Raw genomic sequence first — 25,682 nt, forward strand, 5'->3', positions numbered from 1 at the left:
GCAGCGCGGGCTGCCCTTCGGTGGGCTACCTTGTGGTGGGTGCGTGGAGCCTTGGTGCATCCGCGATAGTTCGCAGGATGACCTTGCTGACCACACAGCACACAGCTAGGGGGTTCCACCTCGTTTTTGCCTCTAAGGCAATCCGAGGTAGCGTGATCACCTAGGCACTTTACGCACCTAGGCTTAGCATGGCAATGCCTACTAGAATGTCCGTAAAGTTGGCATCTATGACATTGTGTTGGGGGGCCTCCCTTATGGGGAGTTTCGACTTTGAGGCCAGATAGACCGCAACAAGTCTTCAGGTTGAAGATCTTCTTGCCCTCATCCGTCCTTTCTAATATGACCGTGACCATGTCGTACGGGACCTGGCCACGACCGCGATGCATACGGTGCACCTCGAGTACCGGAAAACCGTTGTTAACAAGGTCCTCCTTAACAAGAGTGGTTTCCCACTCCTTAGGGATTCCCTTTATTATGATACGGAGGATACGTTCCTCCGGGAGGGCGTAGGTATGGAATTGTATTCCTCTACCTTTCAGAATTGTAGTGAGCTTTCTATGCTCAGAAGATGACGGGACTTGGATTTTGATCCCATCTTGAGTCGTGCGGGCGCTGGTGATGACGATGTTTTCCTCTTTCGCTCGAAGGGAGACTTCGTTCCACCTATTTTTTTCCCTCATATACAAGGGCGGAGGGGTAGGACCTTTTGGTACTTCAGTGCCGCAGGTGGCACTTTTACTATTGACAGCCTTAGAAGGGCTGGAAAGGGCCTTAGGGGCCTCGGTGATGGAAGAGGGAATCGACGTTCCCGAGGATGTCTTCTGAACCTTAGCAGGCTCAGATTCGCGGTGACGGCGGGCTCGTTTTCCCTTACGGCCCTCCACGAGCGTGAATATGTCCTCCGAAGAAGACGACTCCACACACTCCGACGACGAATCGGACTCGGCAACGTCCATAAGGACATTGCACGATTCCTCATCGTCACCGGCGAGGAGGGAAGCAGGGGAAGGGGATGACGCGCGCGACTGAGACGAAGCAAGAGACGCGGCGGGGCGGGCAGACGCGGTAGGCCGGGCGGGGCCGGGATACGACGTGAGGGACGCGGCTGGGCCGGAGGTTGCGGGGAGACAGGGTGACGACGCGCGGTCGGCACGAGGACTACCAACGCGGGGCGCGGAAGGCAAGTTTACCGCTGCAACTTGCGGTATTAATCTGCATAACTTAGCGTAGTTCGCGCTATCCGCTGCGATATGCGTCAAAATGATGTCACCGAGTATGGCCTTCAGCTCGGCGCTGTCGGCCATTTTTACGGGACGGCCAATCTGCTATAGAATAATTACCACCGCTTCGCAAAAGCGTTCCTCAGAGAATAAGCGGCACAAGAAACTCTGAGGCGATCGCTCACTAACTTTCGCAACTCGAGTGGGATTGCTCGAGGGTGTGTGAGAGTGAGTTTTGCCTCTTTGGTTGGGGTTAACAAGGAGGATGTGTGCTTATGGTGTGCCCTAAGCTGGTATCCCTTTGCCGATCTTATTGTGCAAGAGGGTTCCTATGCTCTAAGTGCGGAGGGTTTTTACACCCCGAAACACGAAGAGAAAAGAATAAGGGGTAGAGATTGGTCACTCTACCCCGGGTGACAGCTAGGGTCGACTAGGGTAGACCCCAAGGCCGGTGGTTCTAGCCCCGTCCGGGTAATATGCCTGCCTCAAAGTGAGGCAAGCGGACGCCCCAGGGCCACGTCCCACTCAGCTTAGTTAACACCGCAAGGTATCCACTGAGGACCACGAAACTGTGGTTTTAGTTAAAATCGATGCAACTGTAAAATAACAGTCGTTATTTTATCCTTGAAATTTAGATAAGCCAGCAAGTTCTGAGAAGAACTATTGTTGACTCAATGAATGGCGGCAGGGTCACGCCAGCAGGTAGCCGGCAGACAATGGCGGCACGGGGCGCGGGGCGCGCGGCGGGGGGCTGCGGGGCGCAGCGCGGGGGGCTGCGGGACGCAGCGCGGGACCTCTGAACAAACGACCGTTCGGAACGGCCGCTCGACGCAGAGTGAGACAACATCTAAATGCGGGCCATATAAACACGGATAGTAATTAGGACTAGTGGTTTTCGGGTAGTAACTTACTACATAACTAGTTTTAGTAACATCATTAAAACTCATAATAAGTTTTATAATAATAATATTTTGAGTTCAAACGTGTTGTGCTCGTGTTATGAGAAACATTATAATACAATCACCGTGCCTGTGGTAATTAAAGACAATTTACTACAAAGATTATGTACCTACGAATTAAAATTCAAATAATTGTCTGCCAGTTCTTCTCTTAACATAATACACAAGAAAAGACCCATTTCTGGTTTATAATAATAAACTTGAAAACCTAACCAAATATAGGTTTAGAAATGCATTATTAATAGTAACATTTAAATTCTTAAAATATCACAATAAGCTATTTACATCTCAGCTCATTTCGTACAGATTAACGGTACTTGCTATCTTTTACCCGACCTCGGCGAAGCAAAGGAAGGGTTATGTGTTTGACCGCTATCAGTATGTATGTATGTATATACAGGTTGTTAGTGACATCGTAACGAATACTGAAGGGGATGATTCAGACCATGATTCTGAGTTAATATCAAGTGGAATTTTCCGTCGCAAAATTCATTATATTTTTTGTTTCTTTAAATTATTTTCAATTTTATAAGTACTTAGGCGATGGAAAAATACACTTAAATAATATTAACTCAAAATAATTAGCTGAAGCTCATACCCCTCAGTATTTCTTTCGATGTCACTTACATCCTGTACAAGTACATACAAGTAGCCATACAAGTAGATAGGGTATTAGTGACATCGTAATACATACTGAGAGGGATGATTCAGAACTTGATTCTGAGTTGATATTAAGTGGATTTTCCTGTCGGAAAAATCATGATTCTTTTAAATTACTTTCAGTTCCATGGAAACTTTTGCGACGGAAAATTTTATTAACTTAGAATCATGGTCGGAACCATCCCTCCAGTACGATGTCACTAATACCCTGTATCTGTCTGTTCCAACCTAACTTCTAAACCACCTGTCAGAATTTAATAAATGAGGTGTCACTAGAAGCGTCTTGATTTTACGGTGATTTTAGGCTACGCGACGTCACGATAAATTCAATGTGGCGCCATCTAGAGGATATAAACTAAAGACAAATATTTTTTTCGAATGGTAGTGTGTAGGATATCAAATGAAAGGGCTTAATTTGCACGATTGTTTAGAAAATAGCTGTGGTCGTATGCCAATCTGTCCTAAACGTTTGCTTATCACGGCATAATACCGCGGCTATCTTCTAAACATCAGTATAGTGCATAAGGAAGGCACTGTGTCAGGATGGACGAGTGTAAGGTCAATTCTAATCGAGTAAAATCTCAGAGTAAAATGTTTCCGAGACATTGCAACACTGGCCGGATTTAAAAATACGGAAAAAAAATGTTTGGAGGCGGGAGATTGTTTTTTTGGTTAGAGTTTGGAGGGACGTGGGTGCAAGTTTGATTGATATAAAATTGTGAAATTGTATTATATGCTCATAAGTATTGTCATAAGTATTGTCAAAAGTAGAGGAAATACACTTCTCATCAAAAAAATCGAAACACTTCCGTTTTCATTGTTTCTGTCCGAATTTAACACAAAAAAGAATTCATACGATGAAAAAAAATACATAAATGTATAGCTGGCAGTTTGGCCATTACAATAATAAGCGAAAATTCTAAATTCAAAATTAGAATTTCATTTGTTTATCTTATAAACGAAATGAATCACTGTTTTGAGACAAATGTGTGTTTAGGGTTGGAGTACATTTAGCGTTTAAAAACTAAAAATTGGCGCCTATCCTTAAACTTTTTGTTTTTTATTTCAATACTGTGACTTTGGGACGTCTGAAAAAAGGTTTTTTTTCTAAAACGTATGGATACTTCGCCCACAGAAGCCGCCCAAGTTGTGGCATTGCTGGATTCTGGCCTTAGTCAGCGTGTTGTGGCTGCAAGACTGCATCTAAGCCTGTCATCTGTTCATAGAGTCTATAAACGTTATCGGGAGACTGGTTTGTTCACGCGCCGTTCAGGATCTGGCAGGAATCGGGTCACTTCTGAGCGAGATGATCGATTTATTGTAACAACTTCTTTAAGAAATCGACGCCTTAACGCTTTTCAACTGCAGCAGCGGCTTCGTGTTGTACGAAGGGTGGCTGTAAGTGACTCTACAATTAGAAGAAGGTTGAAGGATCGTGGACTGGTACCGCATAAGCCAGCAAATGGGCCGAAATTAACTGCAGACCATCGAAGAGCGCGCCTTAACTTTGCACGTGAGCACCTAAATTGGTCATACCTACAGTGGAGCAAAGTTCTCTTTTCTGATGAGTGTAAAATTATGCTGTATGGTAACGACGGAAGGAACAAGGTCTACAGAAGAGACGGAGAACGCTATGCACAATGCTGCATTGAAGAAAAGGTCAGCTATGGTGGCGGTTCGTGGACGGTTTGGGGAGGAATCAGCGCCGATGGTAAGACAGAGCTTGCTTTCGTGTCTGGGCCACGTCTGCCTGCACTAAACTGTCATCGGTACGTCGAAGAGTGTCTCGAGCCTCATGTGATGCCCTATGCACATTTTATTGGCAACGGCTTCATATTCATGCACGACAATGCTAGGGCTCACACCGCGGGCGTCGTACGAGATTATCTTAACGAAGTCGATATCTCTATTATGGAATGGCCAGCAAGAAGCCCGGACATGAATCCCATTGAACATCTGTGGGATGAATTAAAGAGACGAATTCGAGCAAGAGATCCTGCCCCAGAAACACTTAGCCAGCTGCAAGATGCAGTCCAAGAGGAATGGGACAATATACCACAGCATGTGATCGTGACTCTCATCCGATCGATGAAGAACCGTATGGAAGCAGTAATTAGAGCTCGGGGAGGGAATACAAGTTATTAAATAAACGTTTTTTAGCTTTTTTTTTTCATTTACGTGTGTTGTTTTATCCATTTCCTTTATACTCCATACGGAATAAAAATGACTCATTTAACAAAATACGAAACCTATGAAAAATTCATTTAAATTTAGAACATTAACATTAAGATTTGATAAGCTCATATTACTCACTATTAAACGACATTTAACATTTATTCCTAAATGTACACATTTTTCTGATAATCCTGACAAAACGTAAACTTGCAAGGTGTTTCGATTTTTTTGATGAGAAGTGTATATATGTTATAAAATTAAAGAAGGTGAGTTTTATTATATTTCGCGGTATTCGGAAGAATTTCAGACAAATATACCTATTTTCTTGTATCATACTTTTTAGAGCGTGATTTCTCCGTAATCGGGTTTTACTTTTTAAAATTTATTATTATACTATCATCTTGCCATAAGCACTAAGGACTACCTTATTTATATTCAACACCGGCCCGCCCTAGTGACCCCTATTACTTCAGTAGCACAGTCTTCGCAAAATAATTACCTAACATCAAAGTACGTTTATTTACAGCGAATACATGACACTTAAGCATTCACAATCCTTACCATAATTTGTAGCATACCATGTCTATCACCAACTTAACACGAACATTAAATCGATATGTATCTACTGATAAACTTGTCTTGATGTAGCTGTAAATTGTAATAGTCTTAGATACATATCAATGTTTTTTTTTTGTATATTTAGAATCGTGCCAAGTGTGTTCCTGGCTAGAAGGTGTGTTCACACATAGCCGGACTTATCCGGTCTACGGCTGTCCCTCAAGGAATAGACGTCTTGACTCTGAAACAAATGAGAAATAAATAAATTATTCAAAGTAACAAAAGACTGCGTATCGATAATTAAATTAGATAAAATTAAATTAAACAATATTAAAACATTGAACAAATTAATAAATTAGGTAATTATAATTATTATTTTTATTATAAACATTACGAAACGGAATTGTTTTAGCCAATATAAATAAAGTAAAAGTCCATTCGAAAGCTTTAAATTTTTTTATGTAAAACGTAAGCAAATGTACTTAACTTTCGTGTTTATTATGTTTTACACGCAAAAATAACAGTTACTATATTATCACGTACATGTGACGAAATATTAGGGAAAGGCGTTTTCGCAATTGGTACATCGAATTCTTATCCGACCCGAGTCCGTCAAATGACGCATCCCAAATGTCCGTAGAAGTATTTGTGTGGTAGCTTACGCACTACATTCGATATCCGTCATTCTCATACGCGGATCGGATAAGAATCGCATGTAGTGTGAAAAGGGCCTAAGGGTAAGGAAGCTAAAGAATTGAGAAAGCAAACACTTTCGCGCACGTGTAAGGTCACGAGTACTAATATGTATGCACTTTGAAACCATGTCACATTAACTTTTTTGACAAATTGACCCGTAAGTCTCATTAAATGTCAAATATGTTAGTGTGACAGGGTTCTAAAGTGGGTATATGATATTGCTCATGACTGTACCTAGTGACATCGCGTCAAATCTTCCAAAGTAATAAAATGTTCGTGGAAGTTCAACCGCATATTGAATTCCAGAACTATCTCAAATGATTGTTACTTACATATTCATATTATTATCCGAGCCCGCCCGTAGCTATCTTTTTACTTTCTCCGTACACCTGTAGAGGAAATAGCTCATTCAAGGAATGCAACATAAAGAAAGAAAATATAGATGTAAGTATATATATAACCATCATGCAATTAGGTGTATTGTTAACTGAGTACTAAATAAGGACAGAACACTATTGTTGGCTACAGTATTTTTTAATCCGTTAGGAATAGGCGCTGCATGCTGAGATACAGGTTTCACCTAGTTCGGCTGCAGAGGCTTATGAAATTTACTTATAAATGTATATTTAGCCTAAGAAATTTTGTAATACACTGTACCTATTTTTTTGTGGAAAATAAACGTTATTATAAACGTTATTATTATTATAGGTAGGTAGGTAGGAAACGCAGCCACATTATGGGTACATTTGCACCAGGTACGATTCGAGGTGGGCTTTTTAATTAATATAGTTTAGTTTAAGTATTAATTGTTTTTATTTATTTTATTTTGAGTTTGTTTTAGTTTTATTAAATTTTATTTTTGTTTTTGTTTCAAATTTTTGTTCTGTAACTGTTTTGTTTACGGTGTAAATAATAAACGTTACTATGGACATTTGTTAAAATGGTATTTTTTTGTTGTAACTTATTTCATTGTGCCTCATGCCATTAACTACTTGGCCGGAGTTGAAATGGACAGTGGACATGAGGTGAACGAACATCATACAAAGACAAAGCAATAAGTATTAGCCCTGATTCTTTTGAATACTTACTTACTTTTTACGTAATATAAATTTCTGTAAAGTCGCGCTTTGTAGGTCCTGTGACCAAAAAGTATTCCGCTGGCTGGAGGTTGGACGAATACCAACGCCATTTTTCCATTTGAACTAATTTGGAACTAAGTAAAAGCCTATCATACTCACATCGTTTTAGGGTATGAAGTCCCGCTGAGTGTAGTCACTCATGTAAATTCTATTGAAAATAATATTTCTCAATGTTATGTCCTTGTCTTATTTTTAAGCGAAAAAAGGTATTATAGCCACACGCCGACAGCACCAGACTGTATATAATCTACGTAGATAAAAGTTTCTTAGAAATAATATTAGGTACCCATGTTAACAATTCAATAGTGGTCATGATTAACAAGCAGATGCAGATGTTAATTTAATACAGTTCAGATAGATCTTTATACATATACATATTAGTTATAGCTAAAGGGAATTAGAATCTGTGTCTATATAAACACAACAGTTAAAGCAAAAATTATAGAGAACATAAAAAAAATACTTACGTATTTTGATTCTGGGAATCCGAATGCGAAGGGTGCGGCGGCATGAACCGAGCCAAGTGTGGCTGCAGCAGCATCTGCCTGAAGGTCTGCCTGAACTGGCGGGACATCGTGCAGTACAGAATGAAGTTGATCGCCCCGTTCAACAGGGCCAGAAAATCCATCAGCTCTCCAAACAAGTCGTAGCAGCGTTTGAAAAAGCACCAGCCCAGCAACCCACTCATCAACCCTAGAATCCCTTGCGGTAGCTCCGTCACCAAGAACAGAAGCAGCACGGCTAGTAACATCTTAGTAGTTCTATCAGTTCGCTTATCAGCCTTATGCTGCCTTTTCACCATCTTCTCCGCGGCTGGGCAAGCGCTGTAGTTCCTTAGATTTTTCTGATGCTGGTTTGCACTGTAGAGGGCCCGAATCAGCCACACACTTATCACAGTCAGGATGGAACAGGGAAGGAGCTTCATCAACACGGCGTGGACCCAGAACGTGGCCTGATACAGGGTGCCCTGGTAGTCTGCGTCGACGTGGTACGCCACGTCAACGCCTGCCTCGTCCAACTTCTTCATATGAATATCGAACACCTGTCAATAACAATTTACATATGAGAATCCATTAGAAATTTAAATGAATATTTGCAAGGTTACAATGCAGTTCAGTGAATTGTCTATAATAGATCATAAATAATGCAACGTACCATAAACGTGGGTGTGCATAATATTGGCGGTAGTATGAAGCTGGTAAGTATGGCAATGCTGCAGCGACGCTCCGTGCAAAGAATATGACTCCGATCAGAATACCTACAAAGAAAACTTCAAATTAATTAGTTATACAATTAGAAAAGGTAAATAAAAAACCCGAAACTTTGTGACGTCACAAAATAATAATCTAAAACCGAAATACAAATATCCCATAACCACAGAAACATAATTGGCGGCATAAATAAATTTAAAATAAGAGTACCAAGACAGGTTATCAACTTTTATTACCCGCGTAACGACACTGCGATGTGATTAAATTTTTAAGCCATGTCGGAACAACGTAGGTACAAAAATAGTATCTCATTTCAAAGTTAAGATTAAATCAAATACAGGATTCAGCCAATCTAGTGATTTGACGGAAAATTCTGTTCTGTGGACAAATAACAATGAATTCTATCACCAAATAACATACAACTCTAGAAATTCATTTAGAATTGTTGAATTTGTAAAATCTAATTAAAGTTCCTTCAAGTGACTTCTAAAATTACGATTCAGAGACTGTAAATAATTAACTAATAGAACTTCAAGTTAATGACCTCCCTGCTCTGGAAAGGTCATATATATATATATATAAAATTAATAAGTTTTAAATTAATTGTACAGATGTTTTTACTGCTTACTTTATAGCAATGTATCTCCAAATGGCGAGCGACAGAGTGAGACAGATGGATGCTGTGTGGAGTATTTGAGCGAAGTGCATGTGGAACAGCAGATACATTGCCCAGGAATACGGGAAGTCCAGCTTTTCTGGTAGCACCTTAAACAATAAATAAACAGTCAATTGGTGAAGCAATTTCCGTTTAATTAATAGTAATATTACTATTAATTAAACAACGTTGAGGCATGATATTACTATCGTAATATTGCTTGAATATCAGGAATTACTTGCTACAGGTTTATACAGGATGCTAATAACATGTTAACGAAAACTTTGAGGCATGATTCAAACTATGATTCTGAGTTGATATAAAGTGGAATTTTCAATAATTTTAAAAAATACAAAAAAAAAACAAAAAAAATATTAAAAAATGAATATAAATTATTATATAGATAGTATAAGTTTGTTCCCTCAAGACTTTATGGCTGTTCAAAATAAAGTGCAATATCTATTGATTATATAAGCATGAAATCGTCTAAAATATCTTTACCCTCCAACTACCCTCTTCACTAGCTTTATTAGATTGTTCTTATTATTATTTTGTTACAACATGTTTGTTCCCTAAAGATTCTGTTCATTAAACACTTGACATTGATTGTGTTGTAGTGAATGTTTTCAATATCTTACCAAATACTTGTAGATGGCGAAGGGCACGTACTCGAGCATGACGAAGACGTCGGCAACGGCGAGCCACTTGAGCAGCCGGTTGATGGGCGCCGCGGCCATGTCCCTTCTCGTCAGAACTGCCACGTTCATTGTGTTTGCTATCACTCCTATTGTGCATATCTGAAACAAATATTTTTTTACATAAGTATACGTATACTCAGGCTTATTTATGTTTACAGACTATGGAATTTCATCTCCAAATTCATCAATCGTTTCAAACATGTATTTATTTATAAAGTACAGCCACATCAAATTTGGCGTTGACATTTAGAAGGTTACGGTATTATGACTAATATATATGACAATTACGGCGTACATAACTTATACGGTTCAAAGTAGATCATAATAGACTACCCTTTTCAAGGACACCCCAATAAGGTATTTTTCAACTAATCAAATCAACAACAAATTACTATGGACTTTGTATGAAAAACCTGACGTCATAGAAAAACGTGACAAAATGTCGTACAGTTTTCTTTATTCATAAATAAGTTAAATAGAAAATAGAAAACGTTTTTTGTTACCTTTAGATCTGTCTTTATTTAGTAATCAGAATTTCAGCATTTATTTTATTTTAAATATTTATAAAGTACAGCCACAATATACATTATAACATCATTCATCATTTATCTTGACCTAGGAAGCTACCCAACTGGGCAATCTTTCCTTAAACAACGCTTCCGTAACTCTACTATACGTCATCCGAAACACGTGTTCAAACCCTTTTAATGTTCCACTTTCAATCTTATTCCTTACATCATATATCTATAAATAGATCTATCTTAGTCCTCGGGAAATTACTTATTCTCGAAGTTGGTTAGAAACTATACCTAGCTAATTTTGTCGCCTAAGGCATTTAAGTCTTAAAGGAAAGGTTATTTTGGATCGAACTGTAATCGTATACAAACTATTATCGGTTGCCAACCTTTTATCTACAGGTAGTTTACAACTATACACCTATCGATATATCACACTGTCTCGTAAAACTTATAATTACTTATCTACAATTGTATAAATTCAAATTTATAATTGTATATCTACTACGGTAAATACATGCACGGTATGTACAGTGTATATTACGTATAAATTCGAATTTATACATACAGTAGGGTAGTTTCCAACTAGTCAAATCAGTCACTTTTTATTAAACGTCAAAACACGAAATTACTATGGAATTTGTAAGAAAAAGCAACCTGTGACATCATAGAAAAACGTGACTAAACGTCGCACTTATTATTATATTTTTCTTTATTAAAATTCACTAATAAGTTAAATAGTAAATAAGAAAACGTTTTTTGTCCTTTTCATAATTTATCTTTGACATAGGAAACCCAATTATAAGTTTAAAGTTTCATCATAGATAGACATTGTTTGCCAACCTGCACTACAGTTTGCAGTAATTTTAGGCAGATGAGACGTTCGTTATGCAAAAATTCTGACGATTCAACGTGTAACTATGTTACCTACTGAATTAAACTATTTTTGAATTTTGATTTTATTTCATTTGTTTATATTTGTGTCCAAAATAACCTTTTGTTAAGGAATAAAATTAATACTTTAGGCAATAGAATTAGTTATAGTTTCGATAGTCTTTAATTACAATATAATACAACATGCTATATATATTGTTTGGCTAAGAACTACTTAGGTATAGATTGGCAGAGTATGACCCAAAAACACGCCTACGAAATTATGTATCCTTCGGTGTAATATTATGAGCATAGACTTAGATTTTACTTTTTTTTCCAATCTACTTGTGAGTTTTTTAACGAATGTGTTAGGTATTTCTTTTTTTTAATTTAATCGGTGTTATTTTTATTTTCATTTTCCTAGTTTCATTATGTATTACATTTTAATTTAAAGTCGTAAGACCGAATGTTCTTTTAAAATCCAAAACCCATTGTTTAACTATTGTGTCTCGAAATCTCGACGTTAAGAGGTTAAGTAAACCTATTTGTGTTGACTAATGTTGTAGTGCCCTTACAGGGTACCTGTTTGTACTTTCCTCTATTTTAAGACCTCTGTAATAACATAAGGAATGTCTTATCTTAAATTACTAACATGTCACTAAATTTCAATCTCATGCGAAACGTGACGTGTTCAAAATACAATCCTATAAAACGGTCACATAAAAATCGAGTAATCTTTTCAAGTAAGCCATGCACAAACGTACATAAAGATCTTATCTACATTCCAAACAAGTTAAAATGAGAAATTATTGATCGCTCAGAATCATCGTTCAGTATAAAATTTTTGCTTCCCGTGTAGGCGTTTTGTGTAAGTTTATTACTTAATAATAAAATAAAAATATAATAATAAAAAATACTAGGTTGTTCAAAAGCCTATGTTTTATTAACTTTGAAGACAAACAAAGTAATACCTATTCTTCTAAAATTTCATAGTAACTAACTAACAAAGAAATTATTGTACGTAATTAGTCTATGTTTCAACACTATAATAAAGACTCTATTTCGTACTTAAATCACTTTGAACAGCCGTTGTTTACGACACCCTTCATAATTGAATATAAACAGCAATGCAATTAAAACGAAGCACCATACTGTTTAATTTTCCTTTGAATTATTTGCCCGCAGTTCTTTGTCGAAGTGTTGTTGATTTAGCTGTAAATACATTTAAAGCATAACTGTGTATTATGTAAAGTAACCTGTGAGTTGCTAAGTAATTCAACTTACGCAACAGCTTCTACGATAAATTAATAGTAGAATGTAAACAAAATAAACTTAAGTAAGTATGTTGAACATTAGACTTACTTTGAGTCGTTTCGCAAATAGCAAATTATACTGTCATGTTTCGAGTTATAACGTTTTTCGCGTCAATAAAAGGGTTCGGACATCATAATGAACTTAAATATTTTCTATTTTGGCGTGTACTCTCAGACATATGTAACTTACCAACTTGTACACCATCATAGTATAAAAATAAAGAATATTGAATCTTTTAAAGATTGCCAAAAGTAAAATACTCCAACTACCGTGACCATGTTGTACTGTGGTGACTTCAATCGAACACACAAGACACATATCACAGAAATACTAATATATCTGTCATGCGAAAGTTATTCAAGCGTCCCAAGTTCAAATCTGGAGGTTTATTAACACTTCAAGGAATACATATTCCATTCCATAAATAGAATGAAAGCGTTCAACCAACGATAATCAAAGGTTCTTGACTTTGATTTAAATATTAATTGTTTTTAATAAAACAAACAAACCCACAAACAAATGAAGCCTAAAATTGTGCCAGACTTGAATATTCAATGAAATCAATAAATGCAAAGAAAATACATCAAAGGTGAAAAATAAATATTTATAACTCGTTTTTAAATAAATAATAAATGTATTTCTCGAATAAAAGAAAACAAGCTCTCATATCTTTTAAAATTATAGTAGCGTATTTATTTTGGATCGCAGTGGAAAGAATAATAAAAACTAAGTAGTTGACATAAGATAAATACTTTATTGCACAGACAGCACAGGAAATACAAAATTACTAACAAAAGAGGAATAGAAGAGTACAAGTAGAGTAGAGCAGTAGTTAAGTATCTACCTACCTTCAAAAACTTAGGATTTTTGTTTTTATAACACTCACCCTGCTTAGGGAAACTCACAAAGAGAAAATTACGGACGGGACTTAAACCCGCAGCTCGGCCAGCCGGGACGAGTGTGTTAACCATTATACCACCGGATCCTCTTCCTGCCCGAGTCAGAATTATTTCGACTTCATTTGTTTTTTGCATCTTACGGACAAATTCTGATAGGTACTATTTTTCTTGTTGTATTGTAGAGGCAAAAAAAAAACAACTTTTGATAGGCATTAAGATCCGGTAACGACAACTGGGGGGTAAAAATGGCCACATCGAAGCAATGCATCTAAGAAAGCAATATTGCTAATTGACATTTGCATTGCGCACTTACTTTTATATGCGCAAATGTCAAATAGCAACATTGCTTTCTTAGATGAATTGCTTAGATGCGGCCATTATAACCCCCCTGTTCTGAACAGCGAAGCAACAAAATAAACAGCTTTGTTAAACTAGCATGTGTAAGTGAAAATTGCACTTGAGATAAATATATTAATTAATTTATCTCATGTGCAGTTACGCATTGGTGCAAGCCCGTCACCGGGTTCCGAGCTGGCGCTCCCTGTTTGAGAACAAAACCGGTGCACCACAGGACCGCAGTGACCAGGAAGCACCACCACCAGGGACCAGGACCAGGAGACCAGGAGGTATTTTCCGCTGTATTAGATTCTTATCGCGCATCGACCCGTGTGCAATTAAGTATTTGTAAAAAGGAGGAGCTCGGTGGCGCAGCGGTAAACGGTCTGAGATTGTTGAAGTTAAGCAACTTTCGCAAAGGCCGATCATAGGATGGGTGACCACAAAAAAAAAAAGTTTTCATCTCGAGCTCCTCCGTGCTTCGGAAGGCACGTTAAGCCGTTGGTCCCGGCTGCATTAGCAGTCGTTAATAACCGTCAATCCGCACTAGGCCCGCGTGATGGTTTAAGGCCCGATCTCCCTATCCATCCATAGGGAAGGCCCGTGTCCCAGCAGTGGGGACGTTAATGGGCTGATGATGATGATGATTTGTAAAAAGCTGAATCTTTAAAAACGTCTATAAGAAACTAGAGTTTTAGTTTTGCGACCAAATGGGTCGAAAAATCTTGTTAAGTCTGCATTGTCCAACATGTCGAACTTTCAAAGCAACTTCCGGGTCGTGGCTATCAATTTGCTTAACAATGTCGTTGATTTCCCACGGCTTCGTGCCAACTTTGCCATGACAGCTTTTTGATTCAGTTTAAAAGTTCATTCGCTGAGTCCTTAATGTTTATTCCTATTTTGTAAAGAAAAGTGCATTTCTAATAGAATATCGTCAACATTTTAATTTCAATTACCACAAAAACATATCTTTACCCAATCAATGGCATTTTTCAAGCAGATTTCACTTTCAACATTGGTTTTAACGATTGCAATGGATATTTTATTAATATTGTTTCTATTTATTAATCAATTTTATTTTGGCACAGAAGATTATCATTTACATTATAATAAATTCCCAAACCGATAAGTGAATAAGCACACACAGTCACTATTGGATTTTCATATTTACCATGCCGTAATAATTAGTCTTAGTATTCTGAGATAAATATTATTGTTTTCTTCGATTATTATTACATTAAAAATCTATAATTATTTCCTTCATTAATATTATTACAAATAAAACTCGAACGAAAAACCCATTATAATAAATTAACAACAAAATAAACGACCGTGAAAGAAACGTGAATCAGTCAAAAGTCAAAACAATTACTTGTTCATTGAATTCATTCCTTACCGATTCATATTAATTTCTGAATGTATATAGAGTAGAACGCAAACTAGTACAGCTGCGTCTACAGAAAAAATAATTATATAGGCTTATGCCCAGCAGTGGGACAGACTGTTTAAGTCTTGATGTTGATTGTACCGCGCTCTGTATGTATATTTTCGGAGAGATAACTTCGATACCGCGTTCTAAAATACTAGTGGCGCCATCTCTTAGATCTATTCTGAACTAAATTCAAATGGACCAAATGCCAATGAGAATTATTTACGGGGTTTTCTCCACTGTTTTATAGTTTATATTAAATTCAAATTCATTTATTTCAGATATTAAAATCCATATTTTCAATGAAATTATAAATTAGAATACAATAAAATAATAATAAAATGGGATAGGCGGGTTTAAATACCTTCTGAACGGCATAGCTACAGACATGTCTGTCACAGCAATGCCGGAGAAAAGGGCAATCGAGTCTGCGGCCCGCAGTCTGTGCATTAATTATACCCCTCGCCTGCGCATGGTCGCATGAAAGCAGGCGGTGCGCACCTCCGCGAACATTCCTGACGCGCTGCAGAACCGGGGCAGCCCCAAGGTCACACGGTAAATGCGTTATTTATTATACAGGCTGCGGAGGTCGCTGTAACTTCGCTTAGTATAATTCGCAGGCAGCAGGTGTAGAGTGATGTACATTACGCTCTAAAAAGCGTAATTTTCACTTCTCGTCAACGTCGCGCAAACTTGCGGGCTATTATTTTTGCCCTAACAGACAACGCCCTCCGCTCCCTCTCAACTTCTACATAGTCTCCGAGGTCAGTAGTAACTATGTGTACGGGTTGTTAAGAAGAGGCAGTGCATGGTCTTTGAGGCGGGTAAAAAGTGCCCCCAAACGTACCACCGGTGTTGCTGCTGGGTTCAAGAACTTGAACCGACTGACCCTTTTTCTTAAATACAACAAACCATGACCACCTCACAAACCGACGCGCTTAACAGCGCCATGTCGTCTGCGTAACTCAAGTTATTGGTACATACATCACATATGTAAGTGTGTAAATTACAATACTAAGTATAAATTCCATTTGATGGACAAATAATACTGTCGCATACTTTAGTTTGTTCCAATAAACCCATGCAATAACTTGTCGTCTTCTCGAACATCTACCCTTTCAAAAAGCTACTAAAAATATATTGTCAAAATATTGTTTGACTAAAAGCTATTTATTAAAATAAAATCATTCTGAGGCATCTTTAGCTTATTGTGATGTAGGGGGTAAATAAATAAATTATTTTCCGCCTTTTAAGGGAAGACATACGGACAGGGAAAATTATTGAAGATTTCCCAAAAAAACAACTTGATTTCAATTAAATGTATTTGTCATTTTCCCCACAAATCATAGTACCAATTTTACGAGATACATTAGAAAGTAGGTAGAAAGTAGTACATAGGCGAGTCATGGGGCTTAAATGTAAATGGATGGGACACTTGGCTAAATAAGAGGATGTTTTGTGTACAAAAGCTGTCACAGAATAGAGGCCACAAATGATTATAGTGGGCAGACCTGTGACGTGCCTCGGTAGTCAGATGGCATCGGTGCAATGGCGAGAATAAAGATATGTACCCATCACTGGACTAATTGGATGTGCATATAAGAAATATTTGACTACTACACTACTAAATGTAATGTGACATCCATACTAATATTATAAATGCGAAAGTGTGCGTGTCTGATTGTTTGTCCGTCTTTCACGGCAAAACGGAGCAACGTCAATAACGTGATTTTTTTTAAGTTTGGAGAATGACATAGGCTATTTTTTGTCTCTTCCTAACCTCCCACTTCGCTAAAATGGAGGGTGGAAGTTTGTATGGAGCATCCCGCAATTTTCATGGTAGAAAGCTAACTGGGTATGCGGACTATTTGTGACTAACAAAAACACGGAAAAGGGAACCGTGTTACCCCGAATTTACGCGAGCGAAGCCGCGGGCAAAAGCTAGTAGGTAATAATTGTATCCAATAAGTTCTAAGAATCTAGAAGTAAATTTCACTTAATATCCTGGTAACGTGGGAGGTTTGATTTGATTCATTTTAGGACAACGTCAATAATCATTTATTAAGACGGTCCTAGTCTGGTAATCCATTTCGCTAAGACATTGCCGGCTGGATCCCCCGATTTAGACATGTTGAACGGGATTACAGTTAACTCTAAAAGGAAAATCTTAACCGAATTAAATACTTAGATGCAAACGTAAAGGAATAAAACCCTGCAAACAGCCTTTCCTCAAATTTCAGAATTATTTTATCTGGAGTAACAGAGAAATAGGGTAACGTAAAACATATTAAGGAGCGCTGGTCAGATTAGAAGGTAAAAACGAAGTTCGCCTTTAGTATTAATGTTGTAAAAATAAGACACACAACGGTGTTGATTCCTGTACACATCATCTAATTTTATTTTAAGTTATACCTGTCATATTCTTATCCGCCGAAAAAGGAAAGGGACGGGTAATCGACATGCATAAAATTTATGGAACACACGTCCCTTCCAAAATTTTATGTTGGCCAATTACCCGACAGAATTAAGTTGACAGCACACGTGAAAGGGGTTACATACTAGAGAAATGCCTATTTTATTCGCGCGGATTATTTATTCATTTTAAAATTAACAGTTGTTAATCATCTATCTCTTTCCTTTTCGGCGGATAAGAAAATGACGGGTATAAATTAAAATAAAATTAGGTGTCTGCTGGAATCGGAGCCAATGACAAAACGAGACAAAACATAACAGTACTATTTAGTTCAAAATAAATATAAAATTCAATACACCGACCAAAACCCTCATGGAAACCTTCCTATCAGGCATAGTAGAATTAACAAAATTATTCGATAGATAGTATAAATAGTTCCATCAATCATCATTACTTTATTAGCCATTGGGTATAATTTACTAAGTTTCTACGCATACAACGAAAGACAAATATGATATACAAGTATCGGATATCATAGTTGTCAACCAAGAATAGCCACTACTATACGGAATTGTTGTTAACATTCGCCTCGAGTGTATGAGACAAGACAAACTTAACAAAAGCTGACGTCTTTCACCCGCAGACAAATAAGGAAAACCGTATCAACAGATTAAAATGTACTAGGTACATAGCAATTAAGAGGTGCAATTTTAATTATACTTAAGTAATGCACTTTAGACAAGCTCCCACGTGCTTGCGTGTCTGTTTCACATGCTCAGCGGTGAAGGAAAACATCGTGAGGAAACCCATATTCCCGAGAAATGAATTTTCGGAGGTATGTGAGCTGACCTTTCTCTTTGCGGGTTGAGATAAACGGGCAGTCCCTTCTGTAAAAAACCGGATCTGTCAAATCATCAGGTTAGGTAAATGGACCCCGTGAGAAACGGAATAATGCTAGGGGGATGAATGTACTTTAAACAAGAAGTCGGTTAAAAACGGCCACATTAAATCTTGTTAGACAACTTCGGAGATTCTAAACAATTAATTAATAATTCAACAGCATTTTAAAACAACTTTTTTCTTCTTTTGAACAACAACAAGACTTTCAAGTTATGATTGGCATTAATTCCTAGATGCCAAAGGGATTCTTACTCAAATATCTATTTTTATTCGTCCTTGGATCTTTCAAAGATCATTTTGCCAATGATTGTTGTATGTACTGTACATGGGAACTTAGAATCTGTATAGTTAGAGCGTACTTATAAAATTACAAACTTAGCTCCACAATCTACATGAGATCTTCTTCTTCTATCGTGTGGATTGTGAGGTGAATTACCAACCCCATCAACCCTGGTGTCGGGGTTATTACTGAGCCGCCATAGGCCCCTGACATGACTCATGTAACGACTACGTACTTACGTCAATAAGTAATAACCGGGACCAACGGCTTAACGTGCCTTCCGAAGCACAGATCTTTTTACTTTTTGGACAATCAGGTGATCAGCCTGTAATGTCCTAACCTGTCCTGACCAAACTAGGGATTACAAAGTGATTTTTGTGATTTGTCCCCACCGGGATTCGAACCCGGGACCTCCGGATCGTGAGCACAACGCTCAACCACTGAACCATGGAGGCCGTTGCCACATGAGATCTGATAACTTTTTAATAGGTACTAGGATCGATATGATCTCGTTTTGACATCATTTTACATGAAAATGTTTAAATTGGGATTTTCTTTACTTCATATAGTTTGATATTTTCAAAGATCCAAATCTCCAATACTTCTTTTTATACTAAAATAGCTATATATAATATAATGATTGACAGTGAGTATAAAACGAATATCTGATATTTGAAAACATTTCAATTTCATCCAACAACTTCGAGTTCAAAGCAATAAAGGTTTGAGATACCTTTTATACTTTACCCGCACCCACAGTTGGACATACCTCCTACGAAATTGAAAAATGAAGCATATTTAACGACACTCGAAATTTATTTTCATATTGATTTTCGAGGTCACTCTATAAAAACCAGTAAGCAGTAGAGTAGTGTATAAAAAACCGACCTGTCTATAACTTCAGGATCACGTAAAAAGCAGGTTCTCTAGTAAATTATAATCTGGTTAGTAAAGTAATTATTAAATAAAATGTACTTACAATAGGAATATAGTTGCCCCGACGTGATTGTGACTACACGTTTATTAAGAAACATAAAAAATATTAAAATAAAATATATACTTACGCGTCGAACCTCCTCCTTTTATGAAGTCGTTTAAAAATGAAAGTATTCTAAGATGAATTGAGAGGAATTGCATAGAAAGTTTAACTTAATAATATTCCATTCAATTATAAGATACTTTCAGAGAGGTAAAACTACGGTCGGAGATTTTCTACGTGATATAAATCAGAAATATTATGAACGTGAAGTTTTGGATACGTATATAGAGGAATACTTTTAAGGAGCTACGTAACATCCTTGATATAACACATTAGAGAAATGCGTATAGTAGTTAAAACTAAAGGAATATTAAACGAACCGCCACTTTTCATGATATAATTTGGGTTGTTTAAAACAATTACAATATTATCTTTTGGTATGGGCTAAATAAAAACCCCACAAAAATGACTTAGAGTAATGTTTTTGTTTTTGCATGATACGAGGTAAAAAATTCGAATCACGCACAAGTAAGTCCCTTCCCTTTATGGCCTGACCAATTGGTAAAAGATTGTGAAACTGTGTGAAGCGGGAGAAATGTGCTGGAGCGAAATGGAAACCAGATTTAAAAAATAAATTGGAAAATGAAACGAATCCCCAGTTGGGTTGGTTCCCCGTACCACTGATTAAATAATGGCCAGTTCTATCCAGGGTTTAATCGAATATGTAGCTGATCACGCAGACATTCAAAGAATGGATCTACATGCTTCTATGGTGTGTACGTTCGCGAGCATTGACATGTTACTTTAGTTTCAATAAATTGAACTGTAGGCCTATATAAAAATACTTTTTATTGAGCACAACGAACACAAAATACAGAGATAAGGACAAAATTTATACAGAAAAACACAACAGGCGGCGTTATTGCTCATGCAGCAATTTCTTAAATATGTTAATGCGACAGGATAAAGTGGGTACACGACATTGCTCATGACTGTACCTACAAGAAACATTTTTCACTAAACCACAACAGGGTCCTGGTGCATGGTCCGTGCGTCGTCAATGATCCCGGAGGCCTATAACGGAGAGCCTAGTCAAGTGGCAAATGTTCCTATTTTAAAAATTGAAAAATAAATATTTTTTAAACAATTTATAGGAACTCATAAAAACCAAACAAGATGTAGCATTATAAAACTATTACACCTTCTCCATAACGATTTTTTTCTATCGTAGATTCCTACTATGTATTTTAGCACGCGCCCGTCTGCCATGCTACCATTTTAACGCGAGATGACTATTTAATTCCCACGGATAATATACGTTAGCGATTATAGAAACTGCAACTTTTCCGAGCTCACCAAAGTTCACCAAGACCAACAAATCACCTACTGATATGTAATCAAGTTAAAACACGAACTGGATCCGAGCAAGCTTGCATAACACACGAGCCTCTAGTAACCCACTCACGAGGGAGAAAAGAGGTTTCCAACTGAATAACCTTCAACAAGTTACTGAACACTTACTCAGCACATTCCCTTGATTGTAAGATTGTGAATAGTGGATCAGCGGAGCTATTGGGAATAGAGCTATAATATCCTCATCTCCTTAGCGTTATCGCGTACACAGGATTCGCTTACCTGACCTGAAGATTTGACATGTCCAGTTTTTATAGATGCGACTTCCTATCTGACCTTCCACCCACGAAGTCAAAACCAGCCTACTACAGGTTAGATAACATATCTCCGAAATGCATTTCTCGGAAATGTAGGTTTCCTCACGTTGTTTCCCTGCACAGTATAATAATTGAGGATCTGAATATGAATTCGAAAAGTGAGAGTCGAGCGTTAGAATAGAGATTTTTATATCGTGTTGATTTATATATCGTGAAAAAAGTACAAAATTGAATTCATTCATTTAGCATTACAAATAAAGCACAAAGTTAGATAACTGACAGAGGTTGATTTCCTTCACTGCTGAGCACGTGATAATCATTTATGATCCAAACATGAATTCGAAAACAAATTCGACAATCATTGGTTTAGACCTGTGCTGGCAAGTGAGAGGCAAGCGTTCTACCAACTGGGCTACCACGGCTCAGGTATTTAAAGGGGTATGTATCCAATATTATTATGATAGTTCTCTAAGCAGCTTTTTTAAATGTAATTTAATGAGACATCACATGATGTTGTGACGATGTACCAATGATGAAACACTGAATGGCGAGATCGAGTGAAAAGGCCCTTGCCTACTTGTCAGTAGATCGACTTATCTATTACACTAAACACGACCCGAGCCGACACGCCTTGTAAAAAAATATTTCATAGTTCTTGCTACATAATCCAACAGACCGTATTATTTTGAAATTAAACCACAATGGTGGTAAGATCAATAAAAACTTGAATTTTCATAAAGTATTCAATGTTTTTAATGGATTCTGAACCCCAACACTAAGCAATCAAGACTGAATCTCAGACGTAGACATTTTATGCAAATTTCATGTTTTTGTGCGACTTTTTAACAAACTAATTTCCTTCAATACGAGTAATTACTAATTTGGACACTGTTGTAACGTGTTTGAGTAAATTACAGATCTATGTAAGACAATCATCAGGTATTTTTTTATTTCATTAAAATGCGTTTCTACTATCTATCTATCTACTCAGCCTGTATCCACCCACTGCTGGGAATAGGCCTCCTCTCTTTCACGCCATACTTTCCGGTCCTGTACAAGTCTCATCCGTTGCTTTTCGGCATACCTCACAAAATGTCTTTAATTTTTCATATTTTTTGTGTATTTAATTCCTAGTAATATACACCTTGTTGCGTGTTGATGTTCTTACGACTAAATAATGTATCTTTAGCATATTTCTATTTTTAAGGAAGAAAACAATTTTTCGTCAGTTTTATAGCAGGTGTTAAGATCGAAATGATCGATTTCCGATAAACCGGTATGGACTGGTAAGCCGTTATTGAATATAAACAAAACGCCACGTAAACATCTGTTCGTCTGTCTGTCTGTATTTTAACTTTACGCAAGCAGTACCAAAACGCTCAGGTTGATAGGGTTATATTTAGACGCAACTGTTATTCATACATGAGAGTTAGAATAACGGAATAATATTCACACTCTTACGAGTACTTACGTAATAGGTGTAAAGTATATGACGTATTAAGTAATAATATAAAACGTAAATTATATCATCAACATCATCTTACTTTTTGGACAAACCAAACCAGGGATCACAAAGTGGTTTTTGTGATATGTCCCCACCGGGATTCGAACCCGGGACCTCCGGATCGTGAGCCCAATGCTCAACCACTGGACCACAGAGGCCGGATCCGTGCTTCGGCAGGCACGCTAAGCCGTTGGTCCGGGTTACTATTTACTGATGTAAGTAACATGAGCCATGGGGCCTCATGGGGCCATCAGGGGCCTTTGGCGGCTCAATAATAACCCTGACACCAGGGTTGATGAGGTTGGTAATCCACATCACAACCCACACGATAGAAGAGAAGATCATCAACATCCTTCTGCCCTTATCCCACGTATAATACGTACTCAATATAATATAATACATATTAACTTAATTATACCTAACCATAACATAGACAGCCTATATACGTCCCACTGCTGGGCACAGGCCTCCCCTCAATCAACCGGAGCATACTCCACCACGCTGCTCCAATGCGGGTTGGTGGAGGTGTTTCTACGGCTAATAGCCGGGACCAACGGCTTAACGTGCCCTCCGAAGCACGGAATCATCTTACTTTTTCGGACAATCAGGGGATTCAAGCCTGAAAAGTCCTTACCAAACAAAGGACAGTCTCACAAAGTGATTTCGACAATGTCCCCATCGGGAATCGAACCCGGACCTCCAGATCGTGAGCCTAACGCTCTAACCACTAGACCACCTAACCATACTACCTAACCATACTATAGAGAAAATAATAAACTATACATAGACACACAACAAAATATGTAGGGTAATACAGGGTGTTAGTGACATCGTAACGAAAACGAAATTGAGGGATGATTCAGACCATGATTCTGAGTTGATATCAAATGGAATTTTCTGTCGCAAAGTATGGAACAGAAAATAATTTATAAAACACAAAAAAAATCATGACTTTTCCGACGGCAAATTCCACTTGATATTAACTCAGAATCATGGTCTGAATTATCCCTCTCAGTATTCGTTACGATGTCACTAACACCCTGTATATAGAATACTTCATAATAATAGCATATAATATATCTACCTACAGGTATTCAAAAAAGGATTTACTTGACAATGGTAACATATTATACATCGTGTGTGAAGTGGAAAAAATATTTTATATCCAGAGACTAAGTAGACACAAAGACTCGCGATAAAAACAAAGGTTTTATTTTGTTTGCTAAGCATAGACTTTGTACTTAATTACAAAGGCAAAACTAGCTTTCGCAGTCAAGCGGCCGACTTGTAAATGCATGATAATTAATCAAACAAGAAGTTTCAGATTCTTCACCAACAAATATAACTTTTCTTTGAATTTATAACTAACAATTAAGAAACTCATGGATAAACAAATCGTTATTTCTGAGCTCATTTTTTTCTAACACAATAAAATATAATTTGTGGAGAGAGTAGAGTTTCTGCGTCACGCAAGATAAAGAAGTTTAGCAACTGCGCACTTTACACAAATTTATTTTGTGATCGTATCTCCAAATTAGGAGGACTTTCGTGCAGATTTGTAAGACCCGTATTTAATTTAGTGATCCACTGACGGTCAATATTAAACTTACGTCATGAGGCTCAGAGACTTCATTTATTGGATTCGGAGTTTGCTCCCTCTTCCATCTTAAGGGTTGTAAGGTCGATTAATATCTCGCTTATTGTTGACGTGAATAATTACTTATTGTATAAATTCCAATCAGGACCGAACTCGACCTAAAATAATTTGTATGAAAGAAAAATTTTACCTACTTGTATACCTACAAGCAATCGGCGGCCATCTTGTTTTTCCGCCATTTTGATTGTTTTTCAACCGAGATTGAATTTGACTAAGATTTAAATAAGTTTTGAGAAAAAAAAATGATCCAGGTATAATAATTCCGCCAGACCGTAGGGTGTCTTATTATTTTATTATTATTTTTTATAACGGCCAAGTATGTTGGCTCTACTATGCCTGATGGTAAACAGTGAAGCCCTAATTGCAGTAGCAACTAAAAACAACGCAATGAGTCAGTTTCGAATCAGTTGCGACTACTATACTGACCTATTAGGTGCTTCTTCACGCTTTGCTTAAAGGACCCCACTTTTTAATGGTGCGGCAGAAATAGGAGTTGCTGAATTCTTTTTTGCGCGATAGAATATCGTAAAATTAGTTTCGTAAAAGTTAGTAAGATTATAAAAGTAACTTCTCATATATTTCAGGCATATAATATTTGTCAACTGACATCATAACATGTAACTGTTCACTCAGTGGCCAAAACGCAGACAAGCCGAGTTTTGAGCCTACTGCCTCATTTTTACACTTTTCATATTCATTATTTTCATCTCGTGTTAAAAGGATTTGCCTGTCAGCGTGGGATGTTTTCGAAAATTGTCCAGGGAGCGCCAGACGTAAGGTTAGATAGGTACGTATAAGTAGGTAAGTACTATGTACTTGGGCAAGCTAGTTGAATACTTCCTGGGTCGCTTTGTTTTTGTTTTGTCGCCAATAGGTTGGAATAGACTTATGACTACCTAATGCTATTTTCAAATATACGATCGAAGCTATGAGCGACCTGGC

At 37.4% G+C, this 25,682-nt stretch overlaps 2 protein-coding genes across 4 annotated transcripts in view; one reads left to right on the forward strand and one right to left on the reverse strand.

The window, feature by feature from the left end:
- LOC126374477 (ejaculatory bulb-specific protein 3-like) overlaps window positions 1–25,682 on the forward strand; it is a 401,847-nt gene that overhangs the window by 108,129 nt on the left and 268,036 nt on the right. The window lies entirely within an intron of this gene.
- LOC126374376 (G-protein coupled receptor dmsr-1-like) overlaps window positions 5,255–25,682 on the reverse strand; it is a 40,808-nt gene continuing 20,380 nt past the window's right edge. The window contains exons 3-8 of one of the 2 annotated variants that reach the window (XM_050020991.1): window positions 9,912–10,070; window positions 9,247–9,383; window positions 8,563–8,665; window positions 7,875–8,449; window positions 6,601–6,657; window positions 5,255–5,813 (exon numbers count right to left, since the gene is read on the reverse strand). In XM_050020991.1, coding sequence (XP_049876948.1) covers window positions 6,633–6,657; window positions 7,875–8,449; window positions 8,563–8,665; window positions 9,247–9,383; window positions 9,912–10,070 — 999 coding nt within the window. In that variant the 3' untranslated portion in view covers window positions 5,255–5,813; window positions 6,601–6,632. The remainder of the gene's footprint in view (window positions 5,814–6,600; window positions 6,658–7,874; window positions 8,450–8,562; window positions 8,666–9,246; window positions 9,384–9,911; window positions 10,071–25,682) is intronic. The other variant, XM_050020992.1, reaches the window with a different exon arrangement.

The sequence above is a fragment of the Pectinophora gossypiella genome, chromosome 17 (assembly GCF_024362695.1).
Source record: "Pectinophora gossypiella chromosome 17, ilPecGoss1.1, whole genome shotgun sequence".
NCBI classification, from domain to species: domain Eukaryota; kingdom Metazoa; phylum Arthropoda; class Insecta; order Lepidoptera; family Gelechiidae; genus Pectinophora; species Pectinophora gossypiella.